The 18,761-nt window shown below is 32.6% G+C and overlaps 1 protein-coding gene across 1 annotated transcript; it reads left to right on the plus strand.

Annotated features, from left to right (window-relative positions):
- The first annotated feature begins 4,627 nt into the window (after positions 1–4,627).
- On the plus strand, positions 4,628–17,748 carry LOC114309295 (uncharacterized). The gene is made up of 21 exons (XM_028255006.2): positions 4,628–5,211; positions 6,081–6,160; positions 8,491–8,577; positions 8,925–8,975; positions 9,085–9,202; positions 9,290–9,346; positions 9,485–9,549; positions 9,684–9,767; positions 9,928–9,978; positions 10,097–10,159; positions 10,262–10,308; positions 10,425–10,494; positions 10,578–10,640; positions 13,383–13,472; positions 13,548–13,586; positions 13,747–13,974; positions 14,082–14,167; positions 15,358–15,406; positions 15,513–15,593; positions 15,701–15,794; positions 17,341–17,748. Exons 1-21 carry the CDS (start codon positions 5,094–5,096, stop codon positions 17,517–17,519), a joined length of 1,800 nt encoding a protein of 599 aa, XP_028110807.2. The 5' UTR covers positions 4,628–5,093; the 3' UTR covers positions 17,520–17,748.
- Positions 17,749–18,761: the final 1,013 nt, after the last annotated feature.

The following is an 18,761-nucleotide window of genomic DNA, read 5'->3' on the forward strand; positions in this document are numbered from 1 at the left end:
GAAAAAAAAGGGAATCATTTTATGTCCTATGCACACAACAATTGCACCAAAACATATCACCATCAATTTATAAAGTGTTAATCATATCAAAATTTCTTTAACTATTAATAAGGTCTCGTTTGGGAACAGGCTAATTTAGTAACTTTTTGGTTATTTGGCTAAAAAAATAAGTAAAAAAAATTTATATGTTTGGAATGACTTTTTGGCTAATTACGAAAAGATGTGCAAAAAGTAAAGAGAAAAGAGAATCTTTGACTTTTTTGTATGAGTTGTTGGCTTTTTGGCTAAAAAGGTAATTTTTTAACTAAAAAAGTAAGTCCCCAAACGGGGCCTAAATATCACTTTACTCTATCATATACAAATTTATACATATTGATCCTCTCAATTTTAAAAATCATATAAAAAAAATCCCTTTTGAAAGTAATATGGAAGAAATAAAAATGATATATTTTTATAACTAAAAAGATGATAAAGGCGTTGTTGTAATTAACTATTTATAAATTGAATAAAGATTGAGACCCCCTTTTTCCCACCCCTTTTTGACCTCCTTTCTTTTTTGATTGGTCACTTTTTCTTTTTCTTTTTCTTTTTTTTCTCCTCCTCCAATCACCACCCGCCACGTGTGTGTGGGGTGATGGGGGTTGAAATTTGAGGAGGTCTAAATCACTGTTGTTATAAATTTGTGTCATATTTGACATTGAAATTATATTTGGGGGATTTATGTGTGGTCTTATTAAATAGACTTATTGTTTAGTAAGTTTTATGATAATTAATGACATTTTTTATCATATATTATTAAAAAATATTACTAATTATTAAATTTTAGCGACAGTTTAAAATTTATCACAAAAAATGTCACTAATTATAAATGTTAGCAATAGATTAAAAAAATTGTCACAAAAAAAAGTCGATAATTTTTAACTTTCAGCGACAGTTTGAAAAATTTATTACAAAAAAATATCACTAATTGTAAATTTTAGCGTCAATTTATAAAAATCGTAACAAAAAAGTCATCAATTATCAATTTTTAATGACATAAAAAATCGTTACAAAAAATTATTTTTAGCAATAATTATACTAAAATTTATTTTCAATAGACCATAATAAAAATTAAATTTAACTATTAAAATGCATGGATAATTTACTTATTATATTTGGCCATAATGATGGGTGGTTGATTATGCCGTGGGACGTTGGTTTGGGTGTTAGGTGGCATTTCTTGAAACATAAGAGGATAAACGATTCTCATTCCTTCCTTTTTCAATTGGATGGATTTAAATTATTACTTTCTGTTTTGATCAAGTTTTGACCACCACAATTCCCATTTCCCATTCCTTTGCCTTTTCTCTTTCTGAGTTTTGACCACCACAATTCCCATTTTCCATTCCTTTCTCTCTTTTTTTTTTTCTCTCTCTCTCTCTCCATTAGAACTTTCGGAAAGTGAGGAAAGACAACCTTTTATCCCAATCCCATTGTTGGAATATCCTTTCCTTCCCCACTATATTGTCATTTTTAACTTATTTATTTTTAAAAAGTAAAAAATTGACCAATAGCCCTCAATACGTAATTTTATAATTGAATAAGAACACTTCAATAAATTTAATGGACCTTAATTTATTACTTGAACATAGATTAAGATTTGTACGATTTTACCCCTTATCTTTGTGCTTCTACCACCATGACAACGATGATGAACATTGTCATTACCTTTGCCTCTCCATCTAACGACACGATGACTCGTTTTCGCCTGCATCACTGTTGAGTCTCATAGTCATCTTGCATGCATGGTTTCATCTTTTTTCGTTCTATGATGAGTCAGAGCATCATTGTAGCATACAGTGCTCTCTCTCTCTCTCACTCTCACTCTTAGTATTTGATTTCGAGTACCAAGTAATGAATTGTTGTGTGCTCAATAAAATTTAATGGTTTGTGAAAATTGTGTCAATTACCAATTGCGGGATTGACAAATGTAGCCAAATGGTTTATACAAATCTTGGTAATTGAAATAGAAAAATGTTATAAAAAATTTAAAATATATTATAATTTTTTTTACTAAGAGATACAATAATGATATTTTAAAATCTAAAACAGAACTCACTTCAATATAACCGGTGTCACATCTATAGGTAATAAAAATTTATAAAACTTATGAATTTGTATATTTACTCATTGAAAGATGACATATAACTATTGATAGTTAAAGTGGTTTATCTTATTTGAATTTTTTTTTTAGTCAATTTTTGGTCTCCATATTATTTGGAATAATTATCATTACTTTTTACAGTAATGCAATTTAATGTATTGATTTTTTTTTTTTTTTTTGGGGTCAAATTTTTCACTCCATATTATTTTGAATAATTAGCATTATTTTTAATTTTTAATTTTTATAGTAATGTATTTTAAATTTGCCTCGGTTTAAACGTGGTTAATGGGTAATTTTTCCTAAAAGAAACATGTCCATATCAATGAGTCAGCCGTTTATTTGTTTGAACGGTGAGTCAGCCGTTTAGAAAACCTGTATTTTGCTATACAAAAGTTTTTGATTCTATGTTTGGATAATATATTTAAATAAATATTTAATACGAATATTCAACCAATAAAAATTAGCAAGTATAAATAAATCATAAAGGAAGAAAAAGAGTAGGGAGATGTGGAGGCTGGGATGTTTGGATAGAGAGAAACCCTAGAAAACAGGTGGGAAAGCAATCTGGTTTTAAAATGAAAATAGAGGAAAATCTATTATCTATTATTATGATATTTTGCTGGGTTATACGCCTATTCACTACTGTCTTCGTTCGGGCCCCGTGACAAGAGGTGGTTTGACAAAAAAATTAAGATTTTTTTTAAGGAAGATATTATACAAATTCATAAATTTTGATTTTTTTTTTATTAATTGATGTGTCATATAATAGTAAAAATTGAAAAAATTCAAACAAGTCTCACTTTCATGATATAAATTTGTATACATACTCTTGTTTGAATTATAATTTTTGACACATATCACTTCTTTTAGTAAATGTTAAAAACTCAGCTAAATTTTAAAATAAATAAAGGGTATTATTATACACAAATGAATTTCTTATGAGATTTTTTATCACTAAATACAAAGACATAATTTTTTTATTTTTTTTTAATTGGAAAAGTTACATGGGTTCTTAGCTTCTTCTTCTTCTTCGTTTTATTTTTTATTTTTTATTTTTTTTATATATATATAACTGAAAACAAACAATTTTGGGCAAAACTACAAAATAAAATAAAAAATTGAGAATTTGATGCTTGTAACAAACTAAGTCATTTGTCTATTTTTATTAAATAAAACTAACTAAAAAAATAATATTTTATTTATTAAATTAAATGCAACTTTATACATTTTATGTATACAGTGAGTTTCATGATTAAAATAAACTTTTTCATTGAATTTATTTAACAAAAATTGATGGATGATTTATATTATAAATAAAAATTTATTATTTAAATTTATTAAATTATTATTCAAAATTTATTTTTTTATATGGCATGAGATTTTATTTATAATTTTTTTAATAATTTTTTTACTTAGGACTATTTTGAAAAGATAGTTAAAAACTATCTTTTAGCTTTTAATTAATTTTGAATCGCATCATATTTCATTTTATATATATATATATATATTTAAAAAGTAAAAAAAAGTAAAAAAAAAAAAAAACAACTTTTAACTATTTTCTTAAAACAGCCCTCGGCTCTGTTTGGAATGATTTCCAAACTATATTTCTACCTCCACATTCCAACATGATGCTTGGATACCACACTCAAATCGCATTTCCACAATATTTACAAAACTCTGCACAAAATTCTGTCTAAGGAGCGATTTTCAAATTTTTTTTTTTTAAATTTGGCCTAACCGGTTGTCTCACCAGTCGTCCGACCGATTGACCGGAACGGCACAATATTTATTTTTTTTGCAATTGACATATGTTAATTTTTATATATTCGAAAAAAATATTTTTCGAATTTTTGAATTTTTTTATTGTGCTTGAATAGAATTTTGAATTGTATGTTTGGTTATAAGTTGTAAATTTTTGTATCAAATATCATATGTCACATCAAAAATTTTCTACTGAATTCAAAACTCTTTCACCAAATAAAATTTTCACACTTAAATAATAATTTCAAAACTCACAAACTTAGCCTCTGTTTGGCAAGTTGGTTCTTGGGTTTTTTTGGCTATTTTAGCCACAAAAGACAAAATAGGCTATTTTAGCCATAACAAACAAAACATCACATCCAACCCATAATCATTACATTCTTCTCTCACAAAAAAACTCAAAAAAGCCAAAAAGCCAAAAAGCTCTTCCCAAACCAAGCTTTTAAGCCCAGGCTAAAATAGCCAAAAAAGCTAAAAAGCCAAAAAGCCAACCCACTTCCCAAACGGAGGCTTAAAATATAACTTATATTTTTAAATCATATTTATAAAACTCCATCAAACGCAACAGGCTTTTTTGAAGTTGAAATTGAAAAACCAAGGCGGCAGCCGGGTCGGGTAGGCAGGGTTTCAAAAATATATATTTTGAGGAGGAGGGTTTATAGGATTTTAATTTTATTTTCTTCAATTTGACTTATAATTTTAATTTATGACTATATTAAATGGGAAATCGTTACAGGTTTGGTTGTGTGTCTATGATACCTATAAAAGCCGCCATTGCCTCTCTCTACCTCTTCCACGCCACCGCCACATCTCCTTTCTCATTCTTCCTTTAACCCACCGCCAATCTCCATTTTCTTTCTCATTTCCCTTCTCATTTCCCCTCACTTTCCTTTCAATATTCCACTCCCCCAAACACTCTCTCTCTCTCTGTTTCTTTTCCTTCTCATACTCTCTGTTCCTTTCACTCTTCAAATATCCATCTCTCCGTTTGCTCTCTAGGCAAAAATAGTTACCCATTACTCTCAATCTTTGCTTTTTCCCAATATAGCCACTCAAGTCAATCTTTACAGGACAAGAAGAAGAACAAGAGGGCTTCTTGTGAGTTAAGTTGATTTCAAAACAAGAGAAAAACAAACAAAAAGAGGGGAAAAAAAAAAACAGAAAACAAGAAAGAGAAAGAAAGGGAGAGATGAAGTACGTGTTGGTGACTGGTGGAGTAGTGAGCGGTCTTGGTAAAGGAGTGACCGCGAGTAGCATTGGCCTCATTCTCAAGGCGTGTGGCCTCCGTGTTACTTCTATTAAGATTGGTCTGTTCTCTTTCTTCAAACACACTCACACTCACACACACACGCACACACACTGAGAACATGAAGGTTAGAGAGAGAACAGAGATATGCATAAATTTGTAAATATATAGATGTATATACATATATACCCATTTTGTGTATTTTTGTTTTTTGCTGTGTTTCTATTGAAATCTTGAAATCTGCCTTGTTGGGTTTTCAATTTTTAGGTCTGAAGAAGAGAAACCGTTGACCCCTTGTGTTAAAAAGAAAAACCAAAACCATATTCTGTTTTTCTTTCTCTTTCTGTTCTGGGAAATTTGTTTTCTGTATGTTTCTACTCTCTTTGCACTAGTCTTTTAGTCCTGGAATGTGGGTTTTGTATTATTGGAAAAAGAGAGGCTCTTTTGTACTGATTTTACTTTGTTCTATATCCAGAACTTAGCTGGGAATCTGGATGTCTTTTTTACTACTTTTTATGGAGTTTTTTTTATTTTTTATTTTTAAAGCAGCATACTTTTGTTTTGACCTCCATCTTATATGAAATTTTGTTTTGTGAATTGCAGTTAACTTCAAATTAAAACTTCTAGAATTTTTTCCCCTACATATTGGCAGCATTAGGGGGTGTAATCGCCGTTGATTTGTTCCGATATTGCAATATTTGAAGAAAAAAAAAATTGCCTTTGAGACCCCTGTTAAATTTCCAGTCTTGAAAAATTTCCTAGTCTTTCTCTGTTTTTTATTTCCCCCTTATGAATGGGCTTTAAAATTGTAAGGTTCGAAAAAGTTTCTGTCTCATGGTTTTTGCTTTTTTATTTTTTGTTTCTCAAATTACAGAACCCAGTTGAGAAAAAAGTAATTATTTCTTAATCACCGTTTGTTCTTTCATTCAGATCCTTACTTGAACACTGATGCGGGAACGATGTCTCCTTTTGAGCACGGGGAAGTGTTTGTCCTTGATGATGGCGGAGAGGTATAAGAAGCACCCTTTATTTTACTCTTGTGACTTCTATTTTTATGTAGTTTTATTGTAATTTCTTATGTTCAAGGTTGGGCTTGTTGTTTTCTTATTATTCTTGGAAGTTCAGACTTCTGAGATCTGAGGAGGAAGATTTTATAATTTGAGTTGTTAATTTGAGATCGTATTCGTATGAGGTGTTTTGTTTCTTTGCCGGAATAAAATGTAGGTACCGGGTCATTTTGGCATCACATTACAAAATAGTCACTGATGATGAAAGCAATGAAACTTGGATAAGTTTGTTTCATTATACTAAATAGTTACTGATGATGAAAGCTATGAAACTTGGATAAGTTTGTTTCATTATACTAGATAGTTACTGATGGTGAAAGCGATGAAACTTGGATAAGTTTGTTTCATTATACTAAACAATATTTCTTTTGCCCCATTTATTTATTTATCTACTTTTTTTTTTTTTTTTTTTTTTCCGATGCCCAGAACACCTCAAGGCAGGATCCTTAACACCTTTGCAATCTCCCCTTACAAGTCAAACTGAGGGAAAACTAGTTGATTCACTTAAATTGTCAGACTTCCGGTTGAGTAATAGGGAATTTGAACCTTGGTCAATAAGGAGAGGAGCAAACTCCCTTACCAACTAGGACGATCCCTTGGTGGTTGCCCCCTTTATTTTCTCTAATTAAACTTTAAAGATTTTATGGACAAAGATAGAAAGCAAAAGCAGAGTCAACAAGTCAAATATCTCACTTCTTGGTCTTTAAATCCCTCAATCACTAAAGACACCCGAGATTTGTGCAATGAGATTTGTCAATTTATCTGTCTCTTGACTTGAAATGCCTTGAAATGGGGTGACTAGGGATGGGTTAAGAGGTTCTCTCTCTTTTTTCTTTTTTTTTTTTCCTTCTTTTTTTGAACAAACTAAGAAGTTCTCTTGATGCCATATTTTTTCTTCTCATCGGAGTTATTTCACAAGGAGTTATTTATTCTCATCCATTAAATGAATTCCTGTGACTTTGGAGGTTACGGTTGAGATGAAATGTGGACTTATATGCGCTATTGCTTTGAAATCGACAAAAAATTAATGAAGTTGACAAATTTGATGGAGATTCCACTTCAACATCATATATAATTCGCAATTTTTATAGCTTTTTGCTACTCATGTTCCTTGTTTTGCATCTGAAAACAAACTCTTGTTTTTGCCTGAAATGGATTTGGAGAACTGCAGGTTGCGTTTGGTAGAGTTTTGTAAATATGATTTGAGAGTATGAGTTGTATTTTGAGTTTGTGAGTTGTGGAATTATGATTTGAGTGTAGAAAATTTGTTTGGCTATGATTTTTGAATAGAGTGTTGAATTGAGTTTTGAAAGTTTTGAAAGTTTGATTTGACATGTGAAGTAAGAAAAATTTGTTTGGTTATGAGTTTTGAAAAGAGTTTTCAAAATTTAATTTAAATTGTTATAATTCATAACAAAACACACTACTTTCACACTATTAAAAATTCTGATCAACACTTATAACCAAATTCTTTTTAAAATTCAATTAAAAAAATTTATTATTAACAGAAAATAACATTAATCAATTTTTTAATTGAAAATACTATAATGGAAATAATTTTTTTTTTCAAAATAAATATTCAAAAAATCTAAATCATAAATATTTAAATAATCTAAAAAATTTAATAAGTAAAAAATTAAAATAAATATTCAAAAAATTAAAATCGTAAAAATTTAAATAATTTAAAATGTTAATATTTTAAATTTAAAAACAATTCTACACTCAAATCATAACTAAACATATAAAACAAAACTCAATTAAGAAATTAGTTTTAAGTTTTAAAACTCATAATCAAACACATAATTTGAAACTTTATACTACTTTCACAACTCTACACTCAAATCATAATTAAATACATAACAAAAAAATTAAAATATTTAAAAATATTTTTATAAAATAGAGTTTGAATTTATTTTTATAAAATATTTTAAAATTTAAAAAATTAAAACCGTAATATTTTGAAATTAAAATATTTAAAAATATTCAAAAAATTTAAAAATTAAAAAAATCGTAATATATTTAAAAATTAAAATATTGATTTGAATTGAGTTTTGAAAAGAATTTTGAATTATGTGTTTGGTTATGAGTTTTGAAAAGTAATGATTATGTCTTGAATTGAGTTTTGAGAAATGTGTGTAGAATTATGATTTGAAAGCTCAAAGCAAACAATACACTCAAATCAATGTATAGAACTATAATTTGAGAGGCTTACCAATCGGAGCCGCAAATTTTCATGTAATACCGACAGAAGTACTAAACCATTTTGTTTGAAGGTGGACCTGGACCTTGGAAACTATGAGCGCTTCCTAGATATCAAGCTGACACGGGACAATAATATCACGACTGGAAAAATTTATCAGGCAAGTGATATAAATTGGGCATGATCTTATCTATTTTATTACACAGCTCAATTTGGTGCGAACCTTTGTCACACAATTTTTTTCCCAAAAACCACAACACCACTATATTTTTTTTTTCCAAATATTTACTTTTGTCTATCAGTTATTGCAAGGACTAAAAAGTAAAATCAACTGTTTGCCTCTGCAAAAACACATTCTCTCTCTCTCTCTCTCTCATCCATGATCTTATTGACAGTTTCAATTGCACACGTAGTGTGCTCAGTCTTCTAGTGTATCACATGGTTGCTGCTGGAGATTCTTAAGATCCTGGATTATTGAATCATTTACCTTTTGTTGTTGTGTGATAGTCCGTAATTGACAAGGAGCGAAGGGGAGACTATCTGGGGAAAACTGTTCAGGTCTTTCTCTACTGTTGAATTCAAATGTTAAAAGTGTACATTGTACTCTCTCTTAAAAGTTACCTCCCATGCATATTCCCTGTTTTCAAATTTTGTTTCCTTTGGACAGGTTGTCCCGCACATCACCGATGCCATTCAAGAATGGATTGAACGTGTAGCAATGATTCCAGTGGATGGAAAAGAAGGTTCAGCTGATGTTTGTGTCATTGAATTGGGTGGTACTATAGGTATATTAACAACAAAGTCTTGATGTGTGGCAACATGAGTTGATTTACTATTTTTGTTAGCTAAAAAGTTTCTATTTTTTTATGTAGGGGACATTGAGTCAATGCCATTCATTGAGGCTCTAGGACAGTTCTCCTGCCGTGTGGGTAAGCATATATGAATTCAATTTATAGTACAAATGTAATCAACTACTTTCTTTTCAAAGAGCTAGAAGTGGTCAGATCACCTTACCTATTACATCTTTAATCTGTTTGATTTCTTTTTGTAAATGCTCCCTTTTTCAGGTGATGGCAACTTTTGCTTGATACATGTCAGCCTGGTGCCTGTTTTGAATGTCGTTGGTGAGCAGGTAAAGTTCTAAGACGCATAATTCACACACTCTGCCTCTTATACTGTTGAAGCAGGGGCATTTTTTTATGTTTAACTATTACAGAAATTGCATTGTCAGTATAATGACTAGTAATTTTATTTACCATGTTTTAGAAAACAAAACCAACTCAGCATAGTGTTAGGGGACTAAGAAGTCTGGGGTTGACGCCAAATATATTAGCTTGCCGCAGCACAACGGTCCCTCTCTCTCTCTCTCTCTCTCTCTCTCTCTCTCTTTCTATGTATCTATCTATCTATCTATCTATCCATCAATATGTGCATCGATCATACTTGTTACCTTTGCATGTGTGTACTTGTGCATGATTTGACATGTGATGATACCTGAATGCATTTTCAGGAACTTGATGAAAATGTGGTGACCAAACTCTCTCAATTTTGCCATGTTCCGGTATTTTGATTTCTTTCTTGCTTTCCTTTTTGAAAATTTCTTTTGGCTGTCACATTCCTTGGTATATTTATCTATCTGCTTGGCAAGTTGTACTTCATTAAACCCACATGTTTTCCAGGAACAAAATATCATCACTCTCTATGATGTGTCCAACATCTGGCATGTTCCTTTGCTTTTAAAAGTAAGTGATTTCTGTGATTGATTTGAAGTTTATTCTCATCTCTAGTTTCCACTAGTCCATTTTTCAGCAAGCCCGTGAATATGTGTTTTCCCTCTTAATTAGAATCAGAAGGCACATGAGGCAATCTTGAAAGTGCTGAAGCTATCAAGGTTTGTCTATTGATCTCAATTCTTCGTTTTCATCTGTTATGCTGGACGAAATTTTTGTGATTTAAAGTTTTGGTCTTTTGCTGGCATAGTGATGAGATTGAGTTTATTTCATGTAGTGTTGCCGGCATACCTACATTGAAGGAATGGACATCTAGGGCTGAACTCTGTGACAGGTTACACGAGCCTGTAGGTTCCTAGCATTTCTTGGATTCAGATTTGTCTATTGTTTGCTGCCCATGTATTACGATTTATGTCATTTTTATTCACAGGTCCGAATTGCCATGGTTGGAAAATATACAGGCCTTTCAGATTCTTACCTGTCTGTCCTAAAGGTGAACTCAGCTATTTATGCCTTCCAAGTTACCTTGTCAGCTATATTTGTGCTTCCAGTAATTCATATACTGTAGTTAATGACAGCATTCTATTTGCAATATAAATCTCCTTGCATCTTTTTCTAGGTTATGAATGAAAGATTTTATCTCTAATGCCATTACTTTCTAGGTTTTTTTAATGGCTGATAAAATGCCATTTTTTTGGGGGGATCAAGTCAGCCTTGTGCTGTTTTGCTTGTCAACAGGAAAAGGATGGTTTTGATTATCTGCAGCTTCCAGAGAATGGAGATGGATTATCTAATTTTCTGTGAATGAAACATCCTATCTCTGATGCCATTACTTTTTAGTTTTTTTTAATGGCTGGTAAAATGCCATTTTTTGGGATCAAGCCAGTCTTGTGCCATTTTGCTTGTCAACAGGGAAAGGATGGTTTTGATCATCTGCAGCTTCCAGCGGATGAAGATGGATTACCAATTTTTCTGACTTTCTTGAGCAGCTGAACTTGGCATGACTTAATTGGTCAACCAGAATTGCTGCAGCTTCCAGTCTAGGGTAGCGCTTCAGGGCGAGGCTGTTTTTTAGAAGCACTATTTATGATAAAATTGGTGCTTTCCAGTATGAATGAAGTGTTGGTCACTTGGAGAAGGGTATCGGTGTTATAGTTGGTAAAGATAAGTTTTAAGGATTAATATTATAAAATTAAATGAAGCCTTCAAAAAACAAATTTGGTCGACGAATGGAAGCTCTGTTGTTAGGATCTTATGATTAGTGATTTGATTCGTGATTCATGTATGGATTGATGCGAATTTATGGGTGATCTATTTTGGGATATAATTTATGGTGAATCATACGATTTACAATCAATTCACATGGGATAGAATTTATGTTGAATCATACGATTTACAATCTTTTCACAATTTGATTAACTTTTTATGATTCATGCAATTCTTGAAACTATTGGGTCCAACAGATTCTGATCCCTTTTTTTTGCTGTTGTTTTGAATATGACATAATACAACTTTTAAATAGTGTTTAGTATGAAAATAAGTAATACTTATGCATGATTTTTTGTTCAAAGGATTTTTAGTAAGATCTAATCAGATTCAACATGTTCTTTAACATTTTTTTCTTTTTTTTTTTGCCTCAGAAAAATGTTATAATACATTGTTCAATGATGTTTAAGATTAATGTAACTTGCACTCATAAATTATTTATTATTATTTTGATGAAATGATTATGGTGTAATATTATGTTTGCTCGTCAGACCCAATAGTTCTGCAACTGTTTGTTTTTTTTGTTTTGTTTTTGTTTTAATAATTTTTTTGAACAATTAGCATACACAACTTTTGAAGTGTTTTAGGTTTTAAACTTAAGGTTTCACTTAGGTCCATTTTTGAATGTTAAGAGAGATGTTGTAGTTTTTGAGTAATGTTATGATTGGAGTGATTTGGATCCACATATCTTGCTGTGAAGGCATGTCTTCCTAACTAGGCATTGTAATCATCTTCTCATATAAGAACTACTGTATAACAAATGTCAAAATCATATATATATATATATATATATATATATGTATATATATTTGTATATACAATTGTTTGACATTATTTTTTATAGCTTGTATTGAATCTTGATGATTCTCTATTCAATTCGATTTAGGATTCATAAAATTAGGATTTCTATTCATGATTTGATTCTCGACTTGACAACTACGAATGAAAGTGTAATTTAGAGGCTTTTCCTAAGAGTCTGCATAACTCATGTAACCTAAATGTTTATTTTACCACTGAGCTTGGGAGAATTTCAACACTTGGGTCCATCTAACCTGTCCTGTAGGTTGTCCCAACCAATACAGAAGATGTAGCCCATTAAGACATTTGTTAGTTCTAGTTTGTATTTTATAAGATTGCCTGACTCATCTTGCAGAGTGTTGTCTAATTATTATGGCTTCTGTCAAATGTTGCTTGTCTCGAATTGCATGTGGACGGTGGATAGCCTGGAGTGGAGCCTTATGGGAAGATGGTAGGTATTGAGCTGGCATACCGCTGGAGGTTGCCAAAAAAAATTGGACCGCTGGAGGTGTGGGAGGTGAGAGTAGAGACAATCTTAGATGGAGAGTGGCAGTCCAGATTCAAAGCTTCTTGGAGGAGATAATCTCTAATATTACACATGAGAAAATGAGAATGGAAGCTAGGAGAAAGTATGTGTGCTTAAGGTTAATAGCTCTTCCCTTTTGTTTAGTTGCAATATCCTGCTTTATACTTGAAGGTCAATAGTGGAAGCTATCCAGTAGGTTGTAAGATGGGACAATTCTTGCCAAGCTAAAATGGGAGCTCTGGAAGATAGTTCGAGTGCACTTGCACTAAGTATGTTGAAGTCATGAGTTGGATGGTGGTGTAACAAGAGAAAACATAATAACATAGGAATGCTTTGTGGGGAGAATGTCTAAGATGGTTCAGCCATATGTGACTATAATAACTTTCCCTTCCCTCTCTCTCTCTCTCTCTCTCACACACACACACACACACACACACACACACACACACACACGAATATTCACTCTGTTCTAATTCATGTATTGAAGATCTCCAACACTTGTATACATGGGATAATGTGGAGCCTTTGTTATCTAAATCCAATGGATGAATAAGTGCATGTTTTTGCATACATCTTGTGTTGTGGCTTGTGAGGAGGCAAGTTTGATGTTGCTACTGACTAATCTGTAAGGTATACTATTTGCAGGCTCTTTTGCATGCTTCTGTTGCTTGCCACAGGAAACTGTGTATTGATTGGGTTTTGTCCAGTGATCTTGAAGATGAAACTGCTATAGAGGTCATTATCAATTTTAAGTTCTTGGTCATGTTTCTATATATGTTTTATCTTCTTACAAATGTTTTCTCCATGCAGAACCCTGATGCTTATCAAGCGGCTTGGAAGTTGTTGAAGGTTGGTACATATTAGGGTTTAACAGCAAAAAAAAAAAAAAAAAAAAAAAAAAAAAAAAATGATTAGTGAAGCTACTTTCTTAGGAGTAGTGGTTCATAATTTCCTCTTATGTTGCAGTCGGTTTTTCTTTTAGCTCTATGATAAGCCTCTTTACCTTTAGGGTGCAGATGGCGTGCTTGTTCCTGGAGGGTTTGGTGACAGAGGGGTGCAAGGGAAAATTGTTGCTGCAAAGTATGCCCGGGAAAATAGGATTCCATTCTTTGGAATATGCTTAGGAATGCAAATTGCTGTCATTGAGTTTGCTCGATCTGTTCTTGGACTGCAAGATGCAAACAGCGCTGAATTTGATCCTAACGCACGCTACCCTTGTGTTATATTAATGCCAGAGGTTTAGATCTCTTAGCACTCTGCTCTAGAGGAGGATAACTTTAATTACTTGTCAGTTTTCTTCCTCTCTCTCTCTATTGACAAATCTGATTTTGTAACCATTTATAGGGCTCAAAAACTCATATGGGAGGAACTATGCGTCTTGGATCAAGGAGGACTTTTTTTCAGGTTTCAGACTGCATATCTGCAAAACTGTAAGTACTCTTGGCTACAGTGGCATAGAAACCTACTCAGATGCACGCATATGTGTTTACTAGAGGTGGGTATAGTGTGCAATTTGTAATTGGATCTGACAACTATGGCAGTTATCTGAAGCAGTTTATAGTAGTTATCACATTTTGGGGGCATTTTTTGGAAAAAAAAATTATGTGACATCTACACCCACAAACAGATGTGCCACCAACAGATGTGTTTGCTTTATATATTAGCATAGATTATACACCTGATGCATGCTTTTGGAGAAAGTGTAACGTCTAATTTTTGTGGGATGAACCCTAAGTTTACCCCTCGAATGCAATAAAGTAGTTAGCATAGAAAGATATGCATACACTTAAAATTAATGAGTCGGGATCTTTTTAATTTAAAATTGTCATGAAATGGACCTCATGGGACTTGACACGTGTGAACAATTAACACATAGATACATATGAAGGATTTTTTATGCACAAGTATCTAAGAAGTAACACGGACACGCGACACGACTCGGATACAGGACATGCCAATTTTTAAAAAATACAGGACATGACACATGGGAGACACATAAAACAACGCCCAATTAGTTCACATTAATATGTGTTTGGGAGGGAAAAGATTGAGTACACACCTAACCTTTGGTATAATGTACAATGTGGTGGCCCTAAGACCTGAACCCATAACCTCAAGGTTATTAGGCCAAGTCTTAATCATTGAACCCATGATACGTGGGGGACATACATGAAATATATAATTTTATATATTTATTATATGTTATATATATGAATATATCATTCAAAGACAATAAAAAAATGCAATGTGACACTAATTTTTATAAATTTATATGATTTTTGTTTTATTATTGTATTTTAAGTTGTTTTGTTCAGACTTATAATTAGTTTCACTTGTGTTTAATCGGTAGACATATATGTGTTTAAGCAATAGACATGTGTGTTTAAGCAATAGGCATGTGTATTCTCCATGTGTCAAAAGAGTGTCCGGATCTTTAAAAAAATTTAAAAAATAAGACATGTTTTGAAGAATGTCGGACACGTGTCGAGAAAGTGTTCAAAGAGTGTCAATGTCCAACACGGATACGTCACTTTCGTAGAAGTGTTTGTGCTTCGTAGACAGGTATTCTGAACTAACATGCCTAGTATTGTCTAATTGATAACAATATGAATTCTGCTAGGTATGGCAATAAGAGTTTCGTTGATGAGAGACATCGGCACAGATATGAGGTACTTATCATTCACAAACATATTTCGCCAGAGCTGTTGTTTGCGTATTGGTGCAACGTCTATTCAGTTGGTATTTTGGCTGGAGAAATAATTTTTTCATATGTAGGTGAATCCTAATATGGTAGCACAATTTGAAGATGCTGGCATCTCTTTTACTGGCAAAGATGAAAGTGGTCAACGCATGGAGGTAGATATAACATAGTCATGGAATTATCTCTTGTAATTTTTTGAGTTGCCGAGATAGTTTGACACTACTGTTAATTTATTTACTTATATTGGTGTATGGTCTTGCAGATCGTTGAACTGCCTAACCATCCATACTTTGTTGGTGTCCAATTCCATCCGGAGTTCAAATCAAGACCAGGAAAACCTTCTGCTCTTTTCTTAGGTATTTGCTTGAGTCATCTCATATTCATCTGGCAAGGAAACATTGAGAATTTGCTGAATTTTGCTTCTGTTAAAATGATGAGAGCCAGATATATGTTTTCATTTTGCATTCATTTTGAACTTTTACCCTTTATATAGGTTGCTGGAGTTGTTCACTTGTTTCATTTGATGCTTATAGTTATATTCTGTATGGAAAAAGATTGAGACCCTTAAGAAATCTTCTCTAATTTACTCACAATGACATGGCATGTTATGTGTCAACCTTTAATTTGTTACAAACTCAACCATGTAAGGCCCAAATCTGTTGTCATGTCGTTGTGCATTCTAAATTGTGGGTCTGTAGCTCCTCGCCCTTGTTCAAGGCTGTCGACTGCTTTGCTAATTGGCAGTAGAGCGAGAACATGAGGGTTTCTTTTTAAAAAGTTCCTTAGGATACAAAGTGGCTTTTGACGACATTGCTTATTGTACTCATAACCATGTACTTTGTTAAGCCCAGTGAAACTAACTTGGTAATACGGTGAACTTAATAATGTTTAACTTTCCTCTAAATTATCATCCCATATTATTCACTGCATTTATTAATTATTTGTAAATATCATTTGTAGGTAGGCGCTTATGCCTGAAAAGGCAAAAACATTACCATCCCACTCGCAATTAAATAGTCATACCCCATATTTCCTCCAAAGGTTTTAACTACTAAGAATTTATATCTTTATAAAATATTAATTCATAAATAGCCTTTTTTTTTTAAAAAAAATTATGCATTTACTCTTTGTATGCAGACACCAAAATCTGAAAGTTATTCACAAATAATAAGTGAAATAAAAAGGAGTAGGTGGCTTTAATGTAATGTTTTGTTGGAGAAGGATTTTCTAGGAATCTAGCCTTTTGATGGTTGAGACTTGTAGCACTGGTTCAGTGACTGAAGGTCTGCGTTTAGTAGGCATCTGAAGTAGTTCATTCAAGCTGTGTGTATGCCATATGCCATATTCCACAAGGAATTTGAGTTCCACCCTACTGACCTAGTTAAATATCTAGCCCTGCTTATAAAAAATTAAAAAACTACACTCGTTATTAAGTCCCCATTGAATGGGGGTGTGGGAGGGTTAGATTGGGTACAGACCTTAACCTTTGGCATAATCTGCATGATGTAGCTTCCCTCAAGTTCAAACCTAAAACTTCAAGGTTAGTAGGCCGAGTTTTAACCACTGATCTAGTAAGCCCCCTATTAGCCCTACTTATAACATATTAACCAATAAGTCAAGCTTGTTAAGTTCTACCTTCTCTGCACATCATTGTAGTTTTTTCTAATATAAAGGCCAGAAATTCAATCCATGTACAGTTGCCATGTTAGTGTCCACATGCTCCTCTTTAGGAATTAGGAATTGCTCAGCAGCAAGTTTTGAGTAGTAAAATTCCCAGATTGGGCATGTTTTGTGCTTGAATTGCCTCCTAGTTTTATTGGGTCTTTGAATTTTTTAGTGTCTCAAGTTGGGAACATCATTGTACATATACTGACAAAATTGTTGTTTATTAAATGCGAGCAGGACTTATAGCTGCAGCTTGTGGGCAGTTAGATACCCTCTTGAAGAAGGGTGTGACAAAGGCAAGTGTAAGGAGCAATGGTACTTCTGCAATAAAATCACACCAGTACGGAAATGGAGAGAAGGCTGCCAATTGGTCATTGGGCGTCCCTTATAGTAATGGGAACGGCGTGCACTGTTAAAAAGGAAATAGTTTTCCATGCTTATTTTCTCCGTGAGTGGCCTATTGATTTTGCTTAGGAGCTTTTTAGTTGGTTTGTACAGTCTGTGTGGATAGGCGTTTTATTACAGCTCTCAAATGGACTTTGATTTCATAGAATAGAGCTGGATTCCGGTCTTTTAAAACGGAACAGCCTGTTGTATTTACAGCAAATTGCAATATCGATTGAGGGGACAATACTCTTTTTATTAGTTCTATATCTGTATTTGTTGTATCATCGCTGTTTTGATTGTGTTATCTATTATTGCTGTGTATGTGAGGACCCCTGCTATCAGGCCAATAGTTTTGTCAACTATCTGGCAACCTTAGGTTTTTCCGGCTACAAGTAGCTATGCTGTATGCTTTGCTGGTTGCAAGTCGACCTCAGTTTGATGGTTTCTGATGGATATTGAAGAAATTTGTGGGCACCGGTGTCTTAGATTCACTGAAGTTCAGGTAACCATGGAGTCTGCAATTTCCATGGAAGTCATTGTCAAAAGTGTATTTCACAGCATATATATATATATATATAAATATTTCTGTCTCTATTGAGAATACAACAATGATTCATCCCACAAAAAATATCACCACTAATAACACTAATGCATTAAAAAAGTAAAAAAAAAAAATGTAACTCCAAGACCAAAACATCACATCGTTAATGGCGGGACCCACTACCACCTAATTAGTGAGAGCATTAATTAGTGCTCTCAAGCATTTTTCATTGAGAATATTAGATGTCTCCCTTTCTTAGCATCCTAGCATTTGCAGGGCTGAAAGCAATCTTGTAACATTGCATATTCTGAACCTAGTGGCAAAAACCCAGAAACAGAGGAAACAGCCTTTGCTTGAATCTCTATATTTGGTTTGCTGGAATAATTTTTTGGTGGGAATTATATTGACTTTCTTTACCTCTTGATGAAATGATAATTCTCTTAAATTAGTGAATATTGATTGCATTTAGAATATACATTCTTTCCTTTTTCACTTATAAGAATAGAAATAAGTGTTTACAAAATGTCCATTCCGTTCCAATTTTATTGCAATGAACCAAATACACTCGTTCATTTGAGTAGGACAACCTTTAATTCAACAGCATGAAGAGTGCATAAGCCTCGACAAATATGTAGCCCAAGCGGTCTTTACTTTATGTATCCATTTTCTTATAATCGACAGCTAAAAGTTAGAATGATTACTTGTATGGAGAGGTTGCTTTGAGCTAATT

This window comes from Camellia sinensis, chromosome 9 (assembly GCF_055761805.1).
Source record: "Camellia sinensis isolate YWXY chromosome 9, ASM5576180v1, whole genome shotgun sequence".
NCBI classification, from domain to species: Eukaryota; Viridiplantae; Streptophyta; class Magnoliopsida; order Ericales; family Theaceae; genus Camellia; species Camellia sinensis.

What these genes read in the sequence shown, in the direction of transcription:
- LOC114309295 (XM_028255006.2), top strand. Translation starts at nt 5,094, where the DNA reads ATGAAGTACGTGTTGGTGACTGGTGGAGTAGTGAGCGGTCTTGGTAAA. An exon ending in GACATCGGCACAGATATGAG is followed by an intron (nt 15,407 to 15,512) that starts GTACTTATCATT and finishes TTTCATATGTAG; the next exon opens with GTGAATCCTAATATGGTAGC. An exon ending in AAAGTGGTCAACGCATGGAG is followed by an intron (nt 15,594 to 15,700) that starts GTAGATATAACA and finishes ATGGTCTTGCAG; the next exon opens with ATCGTTGAACTGCCTAACCA.